General features: G+C 39.6%; 1 protein-coding gene and 1 non-coding gene across 2 annotated transcripts in view; both read left to right on the top strand.

Annotated features, from left to right (window-relative positions):
- Positions 1-25,647, top strand: part of ZFR (zinc finger RNA binding protein) — a 40,316-nt gene that overhangs the window by 2,792 nt on the left and 11,877 nt on the right. Inside the window, exons 3-12 of the mRNA XM_054398126.1 lie at positions 10,444-10,726; positions 15,026-15,170; positions 15,916-16,134; positions 17,342-17,589; positions 18,530-18,721; positions 19,055-19,343; positions 20,247-20,440; positions 22,555-22,674; positions 23,578-23,723; positions 24,092-24,254. Coding sequence (XP_054254101.1) covers positions 10,444-10,726; positions 15,026-15,170; positions 15,916-16,134; positions 17,342-17,589; positions 18,530-18,721; positions 19,055-19,343; positions 20,247-20,440; positions 22,555-22,674; positions 23,578-23,723; positions 24,092-24,254 — 1,999 coding nt within the window. The remainder of the gene's footprint in view (positions 1-10,443; positions 10,727-15,025; positions 15,171-15,915; positions 16,135-17,341; positions 17,590-18,529; positions 18,722-19,054; positions 19,344-20,246; positions 20,441-22,554; positions 22,675-23,577; positions 23,724-24,091; positions 24,255-25,647) is intronic.
- On the top strand, positions 7,816-7,950 carry LOC128979882 (small nucleolar RNA SNORA66). The gene has a single exon (XR_008489457.1). It is a non-coding gene; the product is annotated as a small nucleolar RNA SNORA66 (small nucleolar RNA).

Genomic DNA, 25,647 nt, shown 5'->3' with positions numbered 1-25,647 from the left:
TACTTGCCATTATCTTTACTTTTGTTTTTGGTGTTTGCCCTGGTTGCCTCCTCTTCAGCTTCAAAACTATTCTGCCTTTCAGACACATAAGAACTGTAATTCAAACCAGCCCGCATCCTGGTTTTGGCTGCGACAGTTGTCTTCCTTGTAGCTAGTACAGTGCCGTGTTCTGGATTTAGAGTGAAAATAATGCTGATGACACAGTGATGTTTTAGTTGTTGCTAAGTAGCGCTTCAGGGGAATAGCCAGCACAACTGAACTTGCCCAGAGGGGCTGGGAGGGGTGGGGTGCCTGTTGCTGCATAGGGATCAGTGTATATATCATAGAATAAAAAAAAAAATGAAAATGCTTTATTTCTACGAACTTTTGGCCCATGCTATCTTGAGTTGCATCATAGAATCATAGAGTAGTAGGGGTTGGAAGGGACCTCCAGAGACTGAGTCCAGCTCCATTGCCAAAACAGAATTACCTAGGACAGGTCATCTTAAAGCATATGCATTTTTAGCAGAAAAGACTTCACTGAATGGAGGTAGAGCTGTGTGGTGCTGATTGTCTTTTGTTCAACCAATGCTAGTCTTAAGTGGTATCCTAAACATGCTGTTGTAGCTCATTTAACACAGAGAAGAAGCCTCCTGCTATTGCTACTTATAAAAAGATTTTGATAGACTTATTTTCAAGTCAGTGAGGTCCCACTCTCGAAGGAGGTACGGCAATGTCAGAACAGAAAGGAGCTTTGGTTTTGTTAAAGTGGGCTGTGTGCGAGTATTGCAATTGACTAAAGATCAGGAGACAGAGGAAGTGGTGGTCATTGGGGAGCGTAGTCAATCTGCCAGGCTTCACCATACTTGTACTTGGACCATCGGTCACCGTACCACAAGGACTTGATCCGCTTTGCCTGCTTAATAGCAGCACAAATGTCACAGTCATGGATGACTTGTGTGATAACATCCATGGAAATGTCAATGGATCTGTCACGAGCCCATCGGTAGGTTACATCTCTGCCTTGATGTCCTGACGAGTCATGGGCCCACCGAGCTAAGAACAGCTCACCTCGGTGTTTCCAGTCAAGATCAGGATCAGGATCAGAGTTTGTGTCCACCTGGGAAACTGTTGCAGCTAGATCTGCCTGATGGTTGTGTTGTTGTTCTTCAGTAGCTTTGCTCTTAGGAATGTGAGCATCAACGTGTCTCACTTTCACTGGGATTCTCTCAATACGAGCAGCAACGTCTTGCCACAGATCTGCAGCACCATGTTGGGCGCCAAAAATAAAAAGTGTGTCGGTGTGAGCTGAAATTCCCCCCCCCACCGACAATAACCAGGCTAGCCCAGTCTGGAAGCAAATGAAGGCTGTATTTACAAGCAGAGTCTAAAATCTACGATGAAATGCAATGAATATGTACAAATATACAAAGTTCACAACATTTACAAATATATACTATCAACAGAAAAGCACAACCGATCTCCCTTTGCTTCCCCTCAAGGGGACCCTTCCAAAGGGGCCTCTCTCTCTCCCAGGAGCTTCCCCCCAGACCCCCCTGGACAGAGAAGCAGAGTTAGTTAAGCAGAAAGTTGTTAACTTAGCTGCCAGGGTCAGTACGTGTTATCTTCAGCCAGAAGAGAAGAAGAAACAGCAGCCAGACAGCCCAGCAACTGCCCCCACTGCAGAACGCAGAATGTGCAGAGTGCCCCACTTTGTTTTGGGTAATAGTCCTTAAACATTTCTATCTATCCAATGGAAGTGTTTAGAACAATCAGTATTTTGCTTTCTTACACCCAATAGTGACTTACTTATACTCTTTCACTTTCTCTGTTCTGAACTTTGCAAGGAAAAATTAAAAAGTCAGTTTCAAACCATCACAGGGAGTAAAGGTGCCTCACTAATCAGAAGCATCTTTGTCTTTTTTTTTTTTTTTTTTTTTAGGAGAGAAGTCTGCCAACTAGTTGAAATTTGCATCAGGCTCATGTTTTTAAGAGCTGAGTGCTTGGGGAAGTTTTCCTGTTAACAAAATAGACGTGTCCTTTGTAGTTGTAACCTCAAAATGGATTGAAATTAGGCTTAACTCTGGGGTGTTAAATTATAACATTTTGTCTGCTACTAAAATGCAATAATGCTAGTTTAAGGTGTAATTGCATTATTGATACTAGACAAGCAAAGTGGTAGCTCAAGGCAGGAAATAAAGAATCTTTTAAGAATTGGAATATGGTCTTCTATACTAGTGAAGCTTCTTTCCTTTATGGAGAACTGGCCTTTTTTTTGTGTTTAACATCTTCATTAATTATCTGGATGATGTAGTGGGGTGTATCCAGTTTGCTGATGACACAAAACTGGGAAGAGGGGCTGATACACCAGAAGGTTGCCCTTATATCCAGAGGGATCTCAATGGACTGGAGAAATGGACTGATGGGAACCCATGAAGTTCAACAAGGAAAAGTGCAAAGTCTTGTACCCAGGAAGGAATCACCTCATGCACCAATGTATAGTGTATGTTCAAGCTCCAGCTGGAAAGCAGCTTGGCAGGAAAAGAGCTGGGGGTCCTGGAGGACACTCAAGTTGAACATGAGCCAGCAATGTGCCCTTGCAGCAAAGAAGGCCTTTGGTGTCCTGAGCTGCATTAGACAAAGTACTGCCAGCAGGTTCAGAGAGGTGATCCTTCCCTTCTATCTCACTACTGCTAAGGCCACAACTGTGTTCTTCTGTCCTTTTCTGGGCTCCCAGTACAAGAGACACATAGCCATACTGAAGAGAGTTCAGCAAAGGACCCACAAAGATAATGAAGGGAATGCACCATCTCTCTTATGAAAAGGCAGAGAGAACTGGGCCCGTTGAGCCTACAGAAGAGAAGGCCCAGGGAGGATCATGTTGAGGTGTATAAATACCTGAAGGGAAGGTGCAAAGAGAACAGAGCCAGGCTTTTATTTGTGGTGCCCAGTGACAGCTCCAGAGGCAGTGGGCACAAATTGAAATAGAGGAAGCTCCCTCTGAACATCAGGAAACACTTCTTTACTGGGAGGGTGATTAAGCCCTGTAACAGGTTCCCCAGTGAAGTTGTGAAGTCTCTGTCCTTAGAGGTACTCAAAAGCCATTTGGATATGGTCCTCAGTGACTAGCTTAAAGTGCCTCTGCCTCAGTGGAATGACCTCCAAAGGTCACTTCCAATCTCAACCATTCTTTGATTCTGTGATTTTGACAGGGAAAATGTTAGTACTTGGTACTTTTTCAGGCAGATGTAGCATCTCAAACTCAGTTCTTTTCTGTTCCTGTGTTTTCATTTGGAACAAATCTCTTGAGTAGACATGAATCAAAACAATGTTTTGATAATGAAGAAAGCAGTATAGGTGATGAACTGTCCATTGTGTACAACAGAGTAAAGGGAGGTAGGTACAGACCATATATTGCATCACTTACAGATGCTTACAGTTATGTTGTGATGTACTGTGAGGAAAACATTGCAGAATTTGATTTGATCTAAATCAGGTCATGAGACTAAATCTGAAGATTAACAAAATGGTAGGGCTGTAGTGAGAACATGAGGATATTCTTTGTGGCGAACTACCAGCAGTGTATTGTTTAGCTATTTAGTAGCAATTGGGTTTTTTTGTTTGTAATGAAATGACACAAGGATATATTTAGATACATGGAAGAGGAAGGGAAACTCAAAATTGCTATGAAGAACTCTCCTTTTTAGGTTTTATGTAGTTAAACTGTAGAATATATTACTAAGAGCTGATGAAATTTAATAATTCAGGAGAGAATTGTACATTTTCATGCCTTCAGGCCTCTCTTTGGATTCTTAGTCAATTGTGTTAAAATGTTTTGTTCAGAATTGTTATAATAGGAAATAATAGCTTTCATTAAAAATCTAGAAAGATATATTCAATCTGGATATGCAATCTTCATAAGAATTTTGTGCCCATAGTGAGTGACAGGCTCTAGGAAAACAAAGTTACTTCTAACTACAGCCTACTGTAGTGTGGTACTTCAGTTCACCATGTTAGACTGTTTATTGTCAGCTGTGCTTAGGAAACATGAAAATTACTGACACATAAAATTCTTTCTAGGTTAGAATCTGAAGATGCACCAGCAGCTTTTTTCGGTTTTTATAGAGTTAGGTCATACTTGCTTGAATCTTCATATCCTTGAAAACATCTTTTTACTATTCTGCCCCTAACAGAATAGTCTTTGAGAAATCTAGGAGTTGCATCTCAACAAATACAATTTCCTTAAGATGTTCAAATGTTCCTAAAAGTTAGAATTCAAGAAATAAATCTGAATTAATGGAGGTTATTTAGTTTAAGATAGTTTCATTTAAAAAAATATTTCAGGATTGCTAAGCTAGCCTGAAAATCACTCTTTAAATGGAGAAAGAAAAAAAAAAAAACCTGCAAGAAATATTTTAGAAGTTGTAATTTCTGAGGAAGCTCATAGTTCAGATGGAGACAAAAACTATTTTAGCCCTGATCTAAACTGTATACCAAAATAGCATTCTTCAGAAAAATAAAACTAAAACAAGTGGAATGCACTTTGCCTCTAGGAATAGTTTTCAGTGTGCAGCACCCTAAACAGAGATGGAATAACAGCCGCATTGGGGGAGGGGAGTGTGTGTGTGTTGGAGATGCACTGGAGCAGTTTCCATGTGGCTTATGTGCACTTGAAGGTTCTTCCTTCTGCTATATTAGATCTAATATTTGACACAAGTTATCATCTAAGCTTTTTGTTGTGGAAGAACATTGCTTACATTGTGATATAGCTGTTTAAGACAAACTTGTGTGGTTTTGGAACTGGACAGCCATGTCTTCAAAGTGGACACCAATATTTCAGTAATTGCTATTGATCAGCAGTTTCTGCCTCCTAGCCAGCTTCTGACAGTTTAAAGTGCCACCAGGGTTTTTTCACTTTGGAAGTCTGTATTTTTTTTTTCTGTATCAAAAACACCGATAGAATTTTGTTGTTGAAGATCTTTGGCAGTTTCAGAAAGGTTTGTAATTGCTGCTGAATATTGTGTTTTTGACAAGGGGAATAAAAGTTAACAGAATTATGAAATTTATTTCAATAATGGAGTAGTGATGGCTAATATCACCCGTTTTGAGAGCTTGTTCTCAGGCTGTGGACTTTTTGTTGCTGGTGTTTTAATGGAGCTTGGTCAAATGTAAGTGTTTGGAATTTTCCTGGCTAAGCATCAACCTAGAATTACATTTTACTTAAAGCTATACTACAGCTTAATTGATTTTTTTTTTTTTTTTTTTTTGTGGTGTGAATTGGGCAGGGAGGTCATTGTAGCTCATTGTTGCTTCAGTATTTTGGAATAGAGATTTTGCAAATGAGAAAAAGTTTTTCGTGTCATGCTGTTATAGAATCACAGTTCTGAGTGTACACAGCAGTATCAGATGTTAACACCATTAAGGCAGCTGCAGAGTTGGCCATATGTCCAGCTTGCAAAGTGTTGGGACAAATGTGCACCTGCCTTGAGAAGGCATTCTTTCACACTTAGTGAAAGGAGATTCATACAACAGATAGCAATATGGGCAAGGCCATTTTTTTTCTGTGACCTTTGCTCTGGGATGAATTCTGCAAGATTGTGAGCCAACATGGATCTCACCCCACAGAAAATCGGACTGACATGGAGTTGGAGATGAATGCAGTCATAGATCACTGCGGTCAGTCTTATCTAGGAGGTTTAATATCATAGTGGTATTTCATAATAATGTATGATGACCTCTTCTGATAGTAATGCATCATAAAGATTAGTATTTTCTGGCAGTAGTGTCAGTAGAAATTACAGCATGTGTGGTATGTGGTTTACTAAAAAAACCACTTTTCTCATTCACAGTAATACAATAATTGTGACAAAAGAATTTATTCCTTTGATCTTGAGGTTACTTAACTAAGATATAAAAGATAAGGTCAAGCTAGGTATACACTGGGATGTAAAGCTTGTGAATAGAAGCAAGCTTATTTGGGAGGAGGAAGCAGCAAGAGCATGGGAAAGTGGCAGTTTAAAGCAAGGAGGAAAGCACAAGACACATTTGATAAGCTTCTGGAAATTACTTTCTGTAGTTGACTGAAGCTTTCATCTGTAGCACCTAGAGCAGAATAATTGATTGTAACTTGCATGTGAACTCGCTCTGGCTCAGATTGTGAAAACACAGTGAAATGGAAATCTAAGGTGGAAGATGAGCATTGAAGAGTGTATGTTGTTCCTAGAAAGTAGAATTAAAGTCACCTTGGTGCAGTACACTTCTATTATTATGATCAGCTAAAAAAAATGTGTAGTATGAATTAAATGCATTCTATTTGAGAATCTCTGATGGAAAAGGTAATAGCAGTACAGTAGAGTATGATCTGAAGATGACAAGTGCTTCACCTATAACTTCTTAAATCAAAAGAATGATCTTTACTTTGATAGTAAATTAAACCACTGCAAGAGTGTAGTATGAAGCTACATTGAATTGAATGGTCACAACATGGGTTTGCCTTACTTAAATGCTGATGTATAGCTCATTTGCTTTTGAAACTGAAGCTTTTATAAACCAGTGAAAACACTCATGACAATGAGGGTGGTCAAGCACTGTAACAGGCTGTCCAGAGAAGTGTTGCAATCTCCATTCTTGGATCAGAACCTGACAAAATGAAGTCCTGATAAATCTAATGTAACTTCTAAATTAGGCATCCTTTGAGCACTGAGTTGGAACAGATAACCTGCAGATCTTTTTTTCAACCTAAATTATTCTGTGATTTTTAAGCTCCACCTAGTTTATAAAGCCAGTTGGACTGAGTATCTTTTTATATGACAAGAGCTGAAATTCCTGTAACTCAGAGATCCTAGTAAGGGTATTAGATTTTATTCTGAGGAAGAGAACTGATATACAAAGAAAACTGGCTAAGGTACCAGATCAGTGAGTTATCTTTTCTGCTGTGCTGCAGCACCTGTTTATGTCCTTAGCCTGTAGAATGCATGGAGTGATTTGATAAGAATTTTTTTTTCTTGTGTCACGAGATTAAGCCAGACGAAATTAATTTCTGTGTTGTGGTGAAGAACATGCATGTGGTCTGTTACCATTGCTCAGCTGACATACTGTATTTCATTGTTACTCTTACTTAATCATGTGCCTAGATCATTTGGAGTCTTATTTATTAGGACTAAGTTGAAATACTCGTTGTGGTTCAGTGTGGAAAATTATTACTTACGGCAGAGATTAATAAAAGAATTGTTGAGAAGGAGCTGGTGTAGGTGGTTAGTAGAATTAGAAGAGCAGTTATTAAATAGGAATAATTGTAGTGGAATTCCCTAGGGACTGGTTCCGAGTCTTGCTTAGCATTTATGTTATTATGACTTCTCGTGATATTTAACGAAAGGAGAATATTGTCAATACACAAAAAAACTTTACAAGAAGCCACTCTGAAAAAGTCCAACTGGAAAGAAAGCCCTGTTTGGAGCACAGCTGAAACTTCATCTATAATTATTCAGGTAATTTGTGCCATCTATAGTGAAGAAAGAAGAATAGATGCTACTAACACAGGCTCACAGATGAACTGCAAGAAAGATCAGTTCATCTCAGCAAATGTGCTGAGGTAGCAATCACCAAATAAGGATTAAAAACCCATGTATAAGTTAAATGAAGTTGGCACAAAAATTTTTGTGTGTAAATTAATTATATGAAAATGCCCAGTCATTGTAATGTTAAAAGATTTTTATTAAGACCATGGGGGAAAAAAAGTGTCATAAATCTAGAAAAGATGTCACCCTGAATTTCTGTAATGTAATGTATCATAATTTTTAAAAAGGAGGAAGCAGTCCTATGATTTTTCAAGCAGTCTTGCAAACTCGATCACTAGCTCTGCATGATGTTGCAGAAGCAAGGGGAACAGGTTTGCTACAGTAAACATGGCCATAGAACTATTAGTCTCAGAAATAAAATTATTTGGACTGTCAGTTCTATACCATTACAAGGAATTTTGAAGCAAGAATAGCACAAAGAAATGAAACTGCTTGTATCAAAATCCTGTTAATAGTCTGCTGATAGTGATGGTGATCTCTTCACAATATAAAAGACTGAAAACTGTCAGGTAGCTTTATTCACATATATTCTAAGAACAAAAGTATTTTCTTTGAACTGACTCATGTTGTTACTGCATAGTGTGTTATGAGCACTGCACTGTATTGTGTTTTGTAATAGTAATTACAGTTTCATAAAACTTTCAAGTTTTATGAAGCTGGAAGTTGCTTCCTGGACAGATCTTTTTGCTACCCCCGACTTTTTTCCCCCCTCTTTCCCTGTATATACCTTATGTGAGTTCCAGCAATCAACAGATTTGTTTGTTACACTCCCCTGCTTCTGATATTTCTACCATGTGAGAAAAAGAATCCAATAAAAAAAAAACAAACTCATAGATCTCTGCTGGAGTAATGAGTTAAAGCAGTGTACTGAATAGCTCAACATGTAGCATAACATTGGGAATAGAATAGCATGGCATAGTCAGGGTTGGTGTGTTGGAGTAGGGAAGAGTAAGAGTGGGGATAGGCTGGAGTAAGTCTTTCTTTGTTGGAAGTATTGGACTGTTGATGTCTTTTAAGTGCACTATCAGTTCCACAGTCTGCTGTCTGTTTTCTGAGTTTGTTGTGGGTTCAGTAGATATGATAATAGTTATTACCTCAGAATTTGTTAATATGTTACTTCTGTACTGCTCGTTGTGTAGATAATGCAGCGTAATTTTATGGATTGTGACTCCTACTACCAAAGTAGTTTTCCTGAATTTCCTGATGGAGTCTGGTTTCTGACCTTAAACTGACAAGACAGAGAATCTCCCTGTCTACATAAATTGGGAGGAATTGTTTTAAGCAGTGTTTTAAAATCTTGCACTTCTACTCTTACACTAATAATTTGAAAATAAAATGGAATGTAATTGTGAGTTCAACTCACAAATGAATTGAATTTGGATGGAATTCAAGTGGTCTTTTAAGCCATCAAGGACCTACAGTAGGAAAAACATGTAGTCCAGGCATGGAAGACCAATAGTAATAAAACTTTCTTTGTTTCTGCTGTGCGAATGGGATTTTTGGAATATACTGAAGTTAATCAGTTCTGCTGTAACTACAGGGACAAAATCAGTTTTCCTAAAAATAAATTAATAAAAATTATTAAATGCAACGGACATGTGGAAATGACTCTTGCAAAAATAATGGGATGTGTAGGCAAAAGGTGAGTTGTTTCTGGTAGCTACATCAGAGAGAATACTTAAGACTTTGGGAAAAAAAATCCTGTAACCTGTTCCTTTTGGTTTTGAGCACAACAGTACTGCCGTTGTGCCACCAAGTATGTTTGCTACAAGTAAATTTTTTTCTATTTTATTTTGTAAAGTAAGAGGATACTACCATTTTGATAGGCATGGGATTAGTTTTTAATAATGCTATGGAGGTGTGAAACCCTACAGAGATAAATATTATTGAACAACGGTGCAGGAGTGTGCTAAAAAATTCAGAATAATCACTAAGTCCCTACTTCCTATCATAGTTCCCAGGTAGTGATTTTTTTGTTTGTTCGTTTAAAAATAGTCATTCTAAACTTAAAATGCACAGTTACATATCAATCTAGGACAAAATAATATACAATTGTACATCTGTACAGGACAATAATATTAGTTTCTGTTCAAATTATTAAACGTTTGAAGCCATACTTTTTAATTTCCACTGTGCGTATTCAGTCATTCTTGATAAGTAGCCATGTGCTAATGTCTTACCTGCAAATTTTAAAGGAGGCAGATTAGTGTCGGCATGTCCTTGGAAGATTGCCAGAGCTCTGGTAGCAGTCTTCTTGCTTGATTTGACTAGTCTTCTGATGGTTCATGGTGTGAAGCAGTGGACTATTGTGTAAGTGTGGCCAGTTTTTTATAATTGTAAACTTTTATGGGAAAAGCCCTGTATCAGAGATGCGTATTTGAATCTCTCTCCATTAAATCTAAGAGTTCTAAGTAAATTTTCATAGAAGGGTTTAAAATCTCATTAATATGGTTTATTGAAAAACTTCATACAAGTGCAGGTTGGTAGTGAGCTTTCACAGGAAAGTAGTGTTTTTCCTTGATAGGTCTGTTATATTGAACTGCTAAAGCGTTTAAAAACTCACTGGTCATTAAAAGACAACAGTTTAAGGCTTCTGTATTGTTTTGTGTTAAAGACTGGTGTTCCAGTGCTTGAAAACAACAGTAAATAAACCCCAACACAAGTGCCCCCCTTTCTTAGGAGGTCATCACTTGTGTGTTATGCATGTAGCCACAAAAACTTCGGAATCATACAGACTTTTTAATGGGAGTGGAAGAGAGGTAGTAAAATCCATTGAAGTCTATGCATACATACATAGCTGCTCCAGCTTCTAAAGCAAGGATTTTGAAATGTTGTAGGTGTTAGTTTAGTGTGTTGGATAATTATTTACTGTCTTTTTCCCTTATAGCCAGCAGCCAGCTTCGGGTGTAGCTTATTCCCATCCAACTACAGTTGCTAGCTACACTGTCCATCAAGCACCAGTTGCTGCGCACACAGTTACTGCAGCCTATGCTCCAGCAGCAGCTACAGTCGCAGTAGCCAGGCCTGCTCCAGTAGCTGTTGCAGCTGCTGCAACAGCTGCTGCTTATGGAGGTTATCCTACAGCACACACAGCTACGGATTATGGTTATACACAGAGGCAGCAAGAAGCTCCACCACCACCACCTCCTGTCACTACACAGAATTACCAGGTGAGTTCTAAAAATTTACTTCAGTTGCATGATGGCCTCGTGGAAGGTGTTTCTGCTTGATGGTAGGGGTATTGAAAATAGACAATCTTTAAGGTTCCTTCCAGCCCAAACTATTCTATGGTTTCATTACAAGCAATGAACTTGATATTTACTACAGTAATTCTGTGAAACTCCTGCTGTAAAGAGTAGTACTGTTTTGGGTCAGCTAGCTTCACATTCAAGTGGCATGCAGTAAATTGCATCAGGGGTCTGATAAAAAAACATTCCAGTAAAATATTTCAGTGTATGTAGAAATAGTTCCCTTGTAAGGATCCTGGGTGCTACAGCAGTTCCAGTACCAACATAAGAGGATAGAAATTTGCCTGGGAGAGGAACAACCCTTTGGGTAGTCAGGGGTACTCTTTGTGAGATGACACCTAATCTCATCTGGTTACAGCCTTCTACAAAAGGGAACTTTCTGTCTATTTTCATCTTGGATGTTGAAATAGTATGTCTCTTACAATAATTTTTTACTTTTTCATCCTAAACTTACCAAGACTTTATCTAGATTCTGATTAGTATTTTGGTTTGTTTAGAAGGACTACACTATTGCTGCATGTTTGCAGTTCTCTTGTAAGGCATTTATAATTTGTAACATGGAAAAAAATCACAAAATAGGAGGCTTTCCAATAGCACCTGGATGAATAATTGTGAGGTCAGTTATTAGAGGCATTTGGACAGAAAAGAGTCCCCTAAACTGAACAAAAATAATTTCAGTTTGCACAAATTGCATGGAAAAAGAAATATTACTGTTATATTTCTTGGAAATAAATTAAAAAAAAAAAAACAAACCATCACATTAGTACATTCCAGCTATAGTAGTTTATGTCTTGCCTGGCCCTCAATTGATCAGCTATTTATGTTTCACCATAAATATGGTGAGAATGAGAGAATATATGTAAATACATAGAGTGGCTTCCTGGCCCTCCTAAGCTTACTAGCCATCTCTTGAATTGGTGAGGTGTTGAATGAGCTATTTGCTACTTCCTACTACCATGTGGTTTCCTAATGGTGTAGTCAATACAGCAGAAAGTAAAGAAGGCTTTAAGTATATTACTTTTAAAACCTTAACTAAAAAGTATTGTTAATGATGAGGTTTTTAAAGCCAATATACCATCATGCAGTGAGTGTTCGAGCCTGGCACTTGGTGTGGAGGGTGAAGGAGACACCTGTGTCAGGTGTGACCAGGTGAGTTGTCTCTTAAATTTAGTAGCTGAGCTGAATGATGAAGTGGCTGAGCTGAAAGCAGAAGTAGCAAGGCTCAGGACCATATGAGAATGTGAAAGTTGGATATGTGGGAACAGGCTTTGAAACCCCCTCCAGTTGAGGGGAGCAGTGGAGGATGGATACAGGTCCCTGTGAGGGGAAGCAAAGGGAATGCACCCCGACCCTCTTCCCCTCCCCCGCTGCCCTTGAGCAATAACTATGAGACTCTGCAGGCTGAGGGCAATGTGGATAAGAGTATTGTAGAGGAACCAATCAAGGAGATGCCAAAGACGAAGCAGCCCCCCCAAACTTTAAGGACCAGTGCTACAAAGAAAAAGAGAAAGGCTATAGTTATTGGAGACTCTCTCTTGAGGGGAACAGAGGGACCCATATGCCGTCCTGACCCATCCCATAGGGAGGTGTGCTGCCTACCTGGGGCCCGGGTGAGGGACATCACCCAAAGGTTACCTAAACTAACCCAGCCCTCTGACTATTACCCATTGCTGGTAATCCAGCCTGGAAGTGAAGAAACTGAAAAGAGCATCACCAGGAAGATTAAAAAGGAATTTAAGGCCCTTGGGAAATCGATTGACGGGGCAGGAGCTCAAGTGGTGTTCTGCTCAGTTCCCTCAGCAGCAGTGGTGTACACTGAGAGGAACAGGAAAACCCACACCATCAACAGCTGGCTTAGGAGATGGTGCCAGCAGTGGAATTTTGGCTTCTTTGATCACGGGGCAATTCTTACTGCACCTGACCTGCTGGACCAAGTTGGGTTGAATTTATCTAGAAAGGGTAAGAGGGTGCTGGCACTGGCCTTGGCAGGACTCATTGGGAGGGCTTTAAACTAGGTCTGAAAGGGGTGGGTGTGGAAACCAGTCTCCTTGGAGAGGAGGGAGGGCCACATAAACTGGTGAAATCAGCAGCCCAGCTGAAGTGCATGTACACCAATGCACTCAGTATGGGCAACAAACAAGATGAACTGGAACTCTTGGATCACCAGGAGAACTATGATGTAGTTGCCATCACAGAAACGTGGTGGGACGATTCTCACAATTGGAGTACTGCACTGGGGGGTTGTAAACTCTTTAGGAGAGACAGGCAAGGGAGAAGAGGAGGAGGGGTGGCCCTGTATATTAGGGAATCCTTTGATGCCTCGGAACTTATCATAGAATCAAGAAGGCTGGAAGAGACCTCAAAGATGACATCGAGTCCAACCTGTCACCCTAAACCTCATGACTATCTAAACCATGGCACCAAGTGCCACATCCAATCCCCTCTTGAACACCTCCAGGGATGGTGACTCCACCACCTCCCTGGGCAGCACATTCCAATGGCCAACCACTCTCTCTGTGAAGAACTTTCTCCTCGCCTCCAGCCTAAACCTCCCCTGGTGCAGCTTGAGACTGTGTCCTGTTGTTCTGGTGCTGGTTGCCTGGGAGAAGAGACCAACCCCCTCCTGGCTACAACCTCCCTTCAGGTAGTTGTAGACAGCAATGAGGTCACCCCTGAGCCTCCTCTTCTCCAGGCTAAACAGTCCCAGCTCCCTCAGCCTCTCCTCATAGGGCTTGTGCTCAAGGCCTCTCACCAGCCTCGTTGCCCTTCTCTGGACATGCTGCAGCAATTCAACATCTTCCCTAAACTGAGGAGACCAGAACTGGACACAGGACTCAAGGTGTGGCCTAACCAGTGCTGTGTACAGGGGTACAATGACCTCCCTTGTCCTGCTGGCCACACTATGCCTGATGCAGGCCAGGATGCCATTGGCTCTCTTGGCCACCTGGGCACACTGCTGGTTCATGTTCAGGCGCCTGTCAACCAGTACCCCCATGTCCCTTTCTGCCTGGCTGCTCTCCAGCCACTCTGACCCCAGCCTGTAGCTCTGCATGGGGTTGTTGTGGCCAAAGTGGAGCACCTGGCACTTGGATTTGTTGAATGCCATCCTGTTGGACTCTGCCCATCTGTCCAGCCTGTCAAGGTCCCTCTGCAGAGCCCTTCTACCTTCTAACAGATCAACACCTGCTCCCAGCTTGGTGTCATCTGCAAATTTACTGATGATGGACTCAGTCGCCTCAACTCGAGGTTGCAGAAGAAAGGATTGAATGCTTGTGGGTTAAAATCAGAGGGAGGCTGCACAAAACTGACATCCTGGTTGCAGTCTGTTATAGACCACCCAACCAGTTCGAGGAGGCCGATGAGATATTCTATAAGCAGCTGGAAGCTGTCTCAAGATCATCAGACCTTGTCCTTGTGGGGGACTTTAACCTACCAGACATCTGCTGGGAACTTAATTCAGCAGAGAGGAGACAGTCCAGAGGAGGTTGTAGCCAGGAGGGGGTTGGTCTCTTCTCCCAGGCAACCAGCACCAGAACAAGAGGACACAGTCTCAAGCTGCACCAGGGGAGGTTTAGGCTGGAGGTGAGGAGAAAGTTCTTCACAGGGAGAGTGGATGACCTTTGGAATGTGCTGCCCAGGGAGGTGGTGGAGTCACCATCCCTGGAGGTGTTCAAGAGGGGATTGGACGTGGCACTTGGTGCCATGGTTTAGATAGTCATGAGGTGTAGGGTGACAGGTTGGACTCGATGATCTTTGAGGTCTCTTCCAGCCTTCTTGATTCTATGATTCTGTGTTTGTAAACTAGTGAAGTTGTTGTGGTTTGTAGAAATTGACATTTCTTTGGAGATCTGTGGTGATTTTTTTAGTTCATATTTTACAGAAATATGGTCTAATAAAGTCTTCATGAAAAATTAGTGAGTTGCGGATTTCTGTTAAAAAAAAGTGATGGGGAAAGCGATTTAATAACGTGAGGGCAATTCCAACATTAAGTCTGAAAAAGACCATCAGTGCATTTTTCATGCCTGAGGGATCTGTAAATATAAATTTCATTTCTTTAATGCATTTATATATACTTCATCTGTTAGTGGGTTTTGTTCTACTTTTTGAATCTTAACCTTCAGTAGACCAGCAGAAGGCATTACTTCATTGACCCTGCTAATGACTTTTACTTCAGATACATACTCAAAGGAGAAATTTCTTTGTTTTTTCTCTCATTTTTAGGATTCCTATTCTTATGTTCGATCTACTGCCCCAGCTGTAGCTTATGACAGCAAACAATACTATCAACAACCAACAGCAACTGCAGCAGCTGTGGCTGCTGCTGCCCAGCCTCAGCCTTCAGTAGCTGAATCATACTACCAGACAGGTGGGTGGCATAAGTCAAACTACTGTAATTATGCATAGTCTGTGCACTAAAACTTAAGAATGGTTTTTTTCAATTATTTTGCCTTATCAGGATCTTTAATTTTTTTCAGTTTTGTCACTTAATCTCTGCCTATATGTATGAGTTTGCTCTACCTAGAACTTGGTCATTATTCTGAAGATGCCATGAGTAACTATCTCTAGGGTTTGGATTGTTATTAAACACAATCAAAACATACTTTTGGGTGACCTTGTTGAAGTAGCTTCAAATAGGCAACAGTGGATTCAGGTTATACCTTGATTAAAAAGACTTTTAAAATTCTTTAGTTACTTTATGTAGTTCTTAGTGATACTGTTATTGCTACAAAGCACAAATCCTATTTGCCTTTTTGTTTTTTTACTTTAATTGAAAATAATGGGAAAATTTAGGCCTGCTTTAGTTTAGCGTAGTTCAGAAAGCCACTGAATTAGAAGGTTGTCTAAAGAACATGGTAGCACAGTAAAAAATAAATTGGAGGCTTAGTAGTGTGAGCTGTGAAATGTTTAAACAGTTGTGTGATGCAGAGTACCAAATGCATAACCATGATTGGAGGAAATCAAACTAAACAAACAAGAAAAAAACCCAAACAAACACCACTTGTTATGCATTTTTGCCCTAGCATTTTGTTAAGTATCACTTAATGTGATTTGCATTTTATTCAGCTAAACCATGTCAATGTTTGTATGCTTTTATTTTCTATCCTAATTAGCTCCAAAAGCAGGATATAGCCAAGGTGCAACTCAGTATACCCAAGCCCAGCAAACACGACAAGTGACAGCAATAAAACCTGCAACCCCTAGTCCAGCGACAACAACGTTTTCTATATATCCAGTATCGTCTACTGTGCAGCCAGTAGCAGCTGCAGCTACTGTTGTTCCATCCTATACTCAAAGTGCAACTTATAGCACAACAGCAGTTACTTACTCTGGTAAGAAATTTGCCTATTATGTTATGGGACTTTGCAGTAGTGACAGGAGCATCGTTAAATATTCAGAATTTTAGGAGTTCATGGTGAATTTCATCAGTCTACTGAGAAACATCAGATAATTCAGTCATAATGGCAAAATATTTTGTTGTGTCTTTAAAAGAGGTTTGATGTTTCTATGTACCTCTTCTGTTACTTGTGAGAAAACATGGCATTGCTGAGAGGTGAGGGGAGAATATATAGTAAGCACATTCACACAAATATTTCCCAGGGAAATCAGAAGGGAGTATGGTACCAGCAAACAGCACTTACGATGACATAGAGGAGAAGACCAATATAATTCTTGTTAAGTTTGGACTGTCTGGACCCAAAATGAGAGGGGCGTGGATACTGAAAAAAAAGGCATTTTTTCAGACATCAGAAATCAACGAAGTAGCTAAAGATGAAAGATATTAACTTTATAGTCACATGGAAATCAACTGGCATGTTTTTGTTTTATTTTCTGTTTAGAAAGGGATTGTGAGACTTTCTTGAGGCAGAGGATGGATCAGTGGATTAAAGTACTGAAACTAATAGATGTAGAAAATTTGTGGGGAAAACTGGCTCAAAGATACAAAAGCCCAGTTTCCTTGATTTATTCAGTTATGATACTAGAAATCAAGGACTGCATAGTCAGGTTGTAGTAGGCAAACACCTCTCTGCAATAAAACTATTTAAATCAGTGAAACAGAATGTAATAGGGCTAGATACTCTATCTTAGCATGTTTGTTTGTTTTTCCCTTCTCTGCCTAATGTCTGTTCTCCTTGCCATTTGGAAACTTGAACAGCAAATTTGCTTCTGGAAGACTGCATTCTTCAAGTGGTCCTTGTCAAGTCTTTTATTAAAATTCCTGTTACATCATACTCAGTCTTACCAGATGCACTTAAATTCACTTTCGGTTTGCTCTGATTTATCTAACTTAATGGAATGCCTGCAAAGATGTGTCTAAAGTCAAGTATATTACTGGTACAATTTGTAACCATGTGTTTGTGTGCGGTGAAACATGAAGAAAAATTCAGACTGCCTAATTAGACCTCAATAAATCATTTATATCCTGCCCTGCCCCTCCCTTGCCTAAACTTTATTATGCAACATATTCTGAATTAGTGTATTATGTAATTGATACATGATGTACAGTGATGTAACATTTATTTCATTTTGATCTTTAAGGTACCTCTTACTCTGGCTATGAAGCCGCAGTGTATTCAGCTGCATCGTCCTATTACCAGCAGCAGCAGCAGCAACAGAAACAGGCAGCGGCAGCAGCTGCTGCTGCTGCTGCAACAGCTGCTTGGACAGGGACCACCTTTACTAAAAAGGCACCATTCCAAAATAAGCAACTGAAACCAAAACAACCTCCCAAACCACCCCAGATCCACTACTGTGACGTTTGTAAGATCAGCTGTGCTGGACCACAGGTACCTGTATTATGTAATATTCTGCTATAGACTTTAGTTGTGATTTCTTCAGCTAAAAAAAACCTGACCACATTAAGAATATTTGTAAACTTTTAAAGACCTGATTCTATACTTCTAAAGGAATGATCGAAATATGTGCTATCACAGAAAGTTACTAAAAGAAGACAAAAAGTTAAATCCCCTAAGCTTGTACAGAGGAGCTTCAGCTGTGCTTTGGGCTTCAGAAATACTCTAAACTTCTAATCTGATTTGCTTTTTTAGCATAGCCAACTTACTAGAAAATATTTTTTTCAAATTGATGAAATTACATAAATTTTGTGAATGGTAAGCCTAAAAGTTTATTCTTTATTGCATTCCAGCATCCCAGCTTAGTTTCACAGTGAATATGTGTAGAAAATAGATAGCAATTTGTGCAGGATGTTGATATGTCTGTCTGGCTAAATAGCTCTTACTCTTTAGGCAAACTTGTCATTATTTCCCAGCCTACCTGTTCTCTAGATTGCTAGTGTTTATATAGGAACACACATCAACTTCTGCATTTTGCTTTCAGCATGGCTTTATGCATTACCTTCTTTTGAACTGATTTTTTTAGAACCCCGGATACACTTAATCACTGTGGTCTTGTGGTCTGAAAAGTGAGAATAAAAATTCTGCAGTGCAGAAAATAATGGTTTTCTGATAATACCAAGTTTTCAATGGTAGTATCTGTTAACAACTACTTGATTGAGGAACTGAGGAATTAGAGAAGGAAAGCGAATATTGCATACCTAAAAGTGGAAATTCCTTGGCGTCAGGAGTGACTTGCTAACACCTTAGACTATGTCATACTGGAGAAATGTTCAGTGTAGGAAGTATTTATGTTCTATATTACATGTATTCACATGAATGTTGAATGAACAGTGCAAAGACAGCTTATTGTGTGTGTTATGTATTTAAACAGACTTATAAAGAACACTTAGAAGGCCAGAAACACAAAAAGAAAGAAGCAGCATTAAAAGCTTCTCAGAACACCAGTAACAGCAGCACTTCAGCTCGTGGAACTCAGAATCAGTTACGCTGTGAGCTTTGTGATGTGTCTTGTACAGGGGCAGATGCTTATGCTGCCCATATCCGTGGTGCCAAGCATCAGAAAGTAAGAGGTTTCTTTTGTTCTTATTATTCAAGTGTCCTGGTTTCAGCTGAGAAAATTTTCTTCCTAATACCTGGTACAGTGCTGTGGTTTTGATGTAGTATGAGAATAATGCTGATAAAGCACAGGGTTTTAGTTGTCACTAAGTAGCATTTAGCAGGTGGTGTGCAATTGCTTCATAGAATATACATGTCCACCTTTTAGGGCTTTTTTTGCCAAGATCACTTCGTGAAGAAGCAGCTAGCTAACTTTTTAGTTATGTTGGAGTTTGTGTTACATTGTTTTATATAGTTATCTCACAGAGAAAGTGTTATGACTTTATCTTTATTTTTACAGGTAGTAAAGTTGCACACAAAACTTGGCAAACCCATTCCTTCAACTGAACCAAATGTGGTTACCCAGGCAACTTCCTCAACATCCACATCTGCTTCCAAACCAACTGCCTCTGCTTCAAACATAGGAACAAGCAGCAGTACTGTGAACTCCTCTGTTGCCTCCTCTGCAGTGAAAATTCTTACTCCCACAGTAAACACACCACTTAACACTGCGTCCAACAACAAAACATCTTCATCTGCTGCTAATATAGCTGTTAAGAAAATATCTACACCGAAAATAAACTTTGTTGGCAAGTACAGAAGTCAGTCTTTATTTTGAAACCTAAACTATTATATAATTTTTTTAAGACTTAGAGAAGCAAATAAAAATGTTTAGTTAATTTAAGCTTGAGTAACTCTAGTGTTGAAGAGAACTGTAGGTGAAAATAAGAATGTATTAAAATTTTACTTCAAAACATATGATGTTTCTGGCCCATTTGTCTTCATCTGATATTTCTTAGAGGCTTCTCCCACCTTCACAAGAAGCCTTCCACCTTCACTTAGTAGCTGCTAGAGTGTTGCAGTTTTAGTCTAATTGATCCTAATTTCAGTTTACAGCCTGTGCTGTTAAGGCAACATGTGATACTTTGGTAGGTGATAACTGGGATATCGAAACATTCTTGTTACTGTGGAAGGTGTTTTTTGAAATGAGCATGGCAGATGTTTAGATATTGGAAGAAGCTGTTCTAGAGTAAGATATCCTGCTCAAGAAGGAAAGACATAGGCAGTTGCAACACAGAGTGTACTGCCTTTGTTAGTACAGACGTCAATAAGTTTTGAAGTATTTTTTGGATTAATTTCCAAAAACAAAATCTAAAAAAAGAATATTAAAACATATTTGGTCAGTTGTTCCCATTCAGTCCTATCTCTTTGGAAGAGGCATGAAAACTAATAATGAAAACAGCAGTTATATAAATGAAATTTTTTTCTTGCTGAAATAAACTAGTAGTAAGAAAAGCTTACATGTTCTTAAACTTTTTTAAAAATAGCTTTATTTCTATTTAAACTACATTTTAAGTTTTAACTAATTTTAAAAGACTGATAGTAATTTGGTCAGAATATTGATATTTTCAAATGGAGTCTTCAGTTTGCACATCATGTGCAATCACATTCTAATTTTATGAAAATTAATGATTTAACTTTTTGAATTGTAGGTGGCAATAAGCTTCAGACAACAGGAAGTAAACTGGAAGAAATGAAATCATCTGAAAGTGTTAAAACAACTCCTGCTGCTACAGTACCAACACAGGAAGTAAAATCAGACACAGCAGCTGAACCTGTGACTCCCACAACTCTTGCTGCCTTGCAAAGTGATGTCCAGCCAGTTGGCCATGACTATGTGGAGGAGGTATTGATGTATTATTCATTGACTATTTTCGTGAAAAATTGTTCAATGTGAAACAGAAACACAAAGTGTTGGCAGCGACCTCTGGTAATATGGTTCAATCTCCTTGCTCAAGTAGAGCCACCTTGAGCCATTGCCCAGAACTGCACCCAGAGAGCTTTTGAGTATCTCCAATGACAGAGACTCTACAACTTCACTGGGCAACCTGTGACAGGGCTTAGTCACCCTCCCAGGAAAAAAAAAGTCTTTCCTGATGTTTGGAGGGAGCTTCCTGTATTTCAGTTTGTGCCTGCTGCCTTTAAACCTGTCACTGGGCACCATTGAAAAGAGTCTGTCTCTGTTTTCTTTGCACCCTCCCTTCAGGTATTTACACACATCAAGAAGATCCCCTCAGCCTTCTCTTCTGTAGATTCAGTTTTTTCAGTCTTTTCTGATAGATGAGATGCTGCATTCCCTTCATTATCTGTTGGTCCTTTGCTCAACTCTCTTCAGTATGGCCACATCTCTTGTACTGGGAGCCCAGAAAACATCAGGGGAATGCAATTTGTGGCCTCACCAGTGGTGACTTAGAGGGGAAAGACACCTCTCTCGACCAGCCAATGGCCTGCTTTGCTGCAAGGGCACATTGCTGGCTCATGTTCAACTTGAGTGTCTACTAGGACCCTCAGGACTTTTTCTGCCATGATACTTTCCAGCTGGGGGTCCCCCAGCACATACTGGTTCATGAGGTGGGTACAGGACTTTGCCCATTTCACCAGCCTGCTGAGAACCCTCTGGAGGTCAGGGTAACCCTCCAGCATATCAGCCCATCTTCCCAGTTTTGTGTCTTCAGCAGACTTGTAGTGGGTACACACAGCCCCATGCAGATCATTGATGAAGATGTTGAACAGGACTGGACCCGATGTTGACCTTCGGCATATGCTGCTAGTTAACCAGTCTACAACTAGGTTTCATTCTGCTGATCACCGCCCTCTGGTCCTTGCCATTCAGTCAGTTTTCAATCCACCTGTCTGTATGCTTATCCAATAGATGGATCAACAGCTCTTTTGTGAGGATATTATGGTTAGCCAGTGTCAGAGGCCTTACTGAAGTTGAGGTAGACAATACAACAGAATCCCGGAATGGTAGGGTTTGGAATGGACTTCTGGTGTTATTTAGTCCAACCTTGCTGCTAAAATAGGTTCACCTCTAGCAGGTTGTGCAGTATCATGTCCAGCAGGTTTTGAGTATCTCCTGAGAAGGAAGCTCCACAACCTCTCTGGGCAGCCTGTAACAGTGCTTTGTCAGCCTCAAAGTCCCTTACATTCAGATGTAAATTCCTGTGTTTGAGTTTGTGTCCATCACCCCTTCTGTCACTGAACACCACTTGCAGAGTCTGGCCTCATGCCCGTGACATCTGCCCTTTAGATATTTATAAACATCGACTGCTTATTTATAAGCATATCAACTCTTTACACTGATTTATCAGACTTGTCATTTCATTGCAGCAGTTTATCAAGTTGATCAAGCATGACTTTCCCTTGGTGAAGCCATGCTGACTAGTTCTGATGCTTTTCTTGCCCTTAAGGTTCTTGGAAATGTTTTCCAGGACTAGCTTCACCATCACCTTCCTGAGGGTCAGTGTGAGAGTGACTGACCTGTAATTCCTTGGGTCCTCCTTGAAGAATGACAAGCCATTGATCCTGTTAAGGCTTGTACACATGTTTATATTTTTGTATTGTGCACGTTTCTTTTATCCTCAATTGGGAATTCTTGATGTGGTTGTCATGACATAAGTGAGTGAAGTCTGATACAAACATTTGTTTCCAGGTTTGTAATTATTCAACTCAATATATTCAAGCTTGAGTTTAAATCTCTGTACTTTTTGGCCTGGGAGAACTTTGTTCTTTCTTCGTTAGAGAGCACAGCAGTGTCTTGTCAGAACCGGAGGGTTCAACTTTGCCTTCTTTTAGTTATTGTGTGAATTTTTTACCATGTATTGAGGGAGCCTATATATTATCCAGTGTCATTGAAACAGATTCATTTTCACATGGCCTTTGCTTTGTTTTTTGTGTTGCTGGGGGTTTTGGTTGCTTTTTTTTTTTTTAAGCCAAATGTGTTAAAATTTTATTTTTCAGGTAAGAAATGACGAAGGAAAGGTGATCCGCTTTCACTGTAAACTCTGTGAATGCAGTTTTAATGATCCTAACGCCAAGGAGATGCATTTGAAAGGGAGGCGGCACAGGCTTCAGTACAAGGTTAGTGGAAATGCTAATCCTTCCGTCTGAAAATTCACCAGATGTCGGCTGACTGATTACACATTCCTGTGTTGAAAGCCTAGACAAAAGTCGGTAGTCTGAATAAACGACATGTATAGAAATGCAGAGAAATATATTTTGTTGAGAATATAGTCTCTAACGGAGTAATGCAGACTGTGAAAATGTATTTTGTTGTTTGGGTTTTTTATAAACTTTTTGAACTTGTTGTTTTCAGGCAACATTAAAGCAAGGTACAGCATATGCAAGCAACAGTAGCTTATTTGTTTACCATGAGTTTTGAATAGTGTAAAATAGTGGTGCTCATTGGTTTTGACAGGTTAAATCACATAAGCCATTTGTGGAGACATCTGAAAAAGAAGCATTACAGGTGTTTTTTTTTTTTTTAGTCATGAACAGAGAGACACCTGTATTGACATCTAGAGTGCATTTCAGTCGTTTTAAGATTATATTGGAAGAATCTACTGTGGTCACAGGAGATAGAGTGTACCTGCATAATTATGAAAAGAATGAAAGAAAAGAAGACATTTACCAAAAAACGTTGTTCAGTAACTCATGATTATGCTCCTGTAGGAAGAACTCTTAAGGAACAGGGCATCAGGATGCACACTATAGTTAAAAGGAAATGTTTTTCAGAAAATAGTCATCCTGCGATAGAACAAATTACTTAGTATTTCATGTAACTTTTTAATCTTAAGAGGCTTTGTTGTCACACAAGTGAGGAGGAAATTCATGCTGTTCGTGATATGTTGCTACTTCTTTCTTCTAAAATACTGTACACAGGTTTTTCTTCAGCTGCTCACTCAGTGCAGTTCTAGTAATGCATTTTAGTCCCCTTGTAACCTTAAGAGGAAACACATTTCTTTCATTATTTTTCTGAACTAGAAAAAAGTAAACCCAGACTTACAAGTAGAGGTAAAGCCCAGTATTCGGGCAAGAAAAATTCAAGAAGAAAAGATGAGGAAACAGATGCAGAAAGAAGAATACTGGAGAAGACGAGAAGAGGAAGAACGCTGGAGAATGGAAATGAGGTAATGCACTCTGTTTTATTAATGAAAGAGGGTATGCTGCAGTTAGATTACCTATAACTAATTCTGGTTTTGTAGTTAGTTATTTTGAATAGTTGTTTTGGGAACTCTGCGCTGTCTTGCTTCAAATTAACCCTCTGAGGTTTTTGATAGTGTTCAGGCCCTTTGAGGTGTGCAGACTTACTAGAATTATTTTGCTATAAATACAGACCCACTTTCAAAATAACCATTCATTTTAAGTTACTCTCTGAAGTTTACTGGTGTTTGCTTAAGGCTATGAGAAATGAGTTAGTAAGGACACTCAAGAATTTACTTCAAAGAGTTATAGGTATTAACAGCTATATAATGAGAATGCTTTGATTGCATGTAAGGCGATATGAAGAGGACATGTACTGGAGGAGGATGGAGGAAGAGCAACATCACTGGGATGACCGTCGCAGAATGCCAGATGGAGGATATCCTCATGGTCCTCCAGGACCTTTAGGCTTGCTGGGAGTTAGACCAGGAATGCCTCCTCAGCCCCAAGGACCAGCTGTGAGTTGCTTAACTTGAGGGGAAAAAAAAAAAACTTTCTGGGAGGCACAGTTAAAAACTATAAATTATTCCATGTTAATTCAGTTGTTTACACTGTTCCTTTATTAAAGATTTGGAAAAGTGGAGAGGAAATTATGTGTAAATGAAGCTGTTGAGGTGAACCTGTCTTCTAAAAGAAGTCCACTGAAATGACAAAAGAATGTCTTAAAGACAAATATTGTTTCTTCTGAAGTACAAGTCACTCTGGATTTTTGTACTACCTTTTTTAATTTATTTCATTGTACACATTATTTATTGAATTGTGTTCCAAAGTATAGACAAGAATTCGGATTGTCAATCTCAGGATAATGGTTAGTAGTGGGTCATACCTTGGGAGTCAGTAACAAGTGCAGTGCCACATCTTATCCTGGGATTTGTCTCTTTAGCACCTTATTGACAATCTGAAAGGTGATGGAGTAAGTGCACTCTGAAGGTTTGCAGCTGGCACAAAAATCAGTTTTGGGGTGAGAGAGTAGTATGGTACCTTGAGGGCAGGGCTGCCATATAGAGGGGTCTGGGCAGACTGGAGGAATGGACCAGCAGGAACTTTATGAAATTCTGGAATTCTTGGCAAGATAGTAAGCTGAAGGTGAGTCAACAGTGTGCCCTAGCAGCAGTGAAGGCCAGTAGCATCTTGGGTTGTATTACAGGCATATAGTTAGTAGATAAACATAAGTGAACAGCAACACTGCATTCAGTTACGAGCTTTTCAGTTCATGAAAGATACTATAAACCATAGCGGATTCAGTGTGGGACTATCAGGATGATCAGGAACACATGCTCTGAGAGGAGAGACTGAGAAATGTGAGCTTATTCAGCTTCAAGAGAGTGCTTCAGTGGGGTGTAATAGCCTTCTAATACTTGTGCATTATAAAGACAATGGAGGCAGGCTCTTTACAGCGTTGAGAGAGTGAGATATAACCAGGTTAAGCTGAGATAAAAGCAGTTCAGACTGAATAATGGAAATAATTATTTTCACATGTATTGGCAGTTTTCAAAAACCATCTGGATAAAACCATGAGCAACATGATACGGTCTCACACCTGACCATAGTTTGCATAGGAGGCTGGACTAGAGGACCTGCTGAGGTCCATACCGTTTTGAATTCTGTTATTCTGTGAAAGTAATCATGGATACTGTATTTTGAAGCAATATGAATGTATTTCCCATCTTTTGATCCTGGGATTTCATAATTTTGATGCATTTTGTTTTGTGTCATGCATGATTGATAGTGACTGGTATAAGCTAAGCTAATTTCCGTTCGTGCTTTGTTATATTTCAGCAGCGTGAAGTTGGAATATTCTGTTTAGTCACATGTTTATTTATTTTGGTCACTTACTTATGAGCTCAGAAG

This window comes from Indicator indicator, chromosome Z, assembly GCF_027791375.1.
Source record: "Indicator indicator isolate 239-I01 chromosome Z, UM_Iind_1.1, whole genome shotgun sequence".
NCBI lineage: Eukaryota > Metazoa > Chordata > Aves > Piciformes > Indicatoridae > Indicator > Indicator indicator.
Note: the sequence above shows the minus strand (reverse complement) of the source record. Positions and strands in the feature narration are given on the sequence as shown.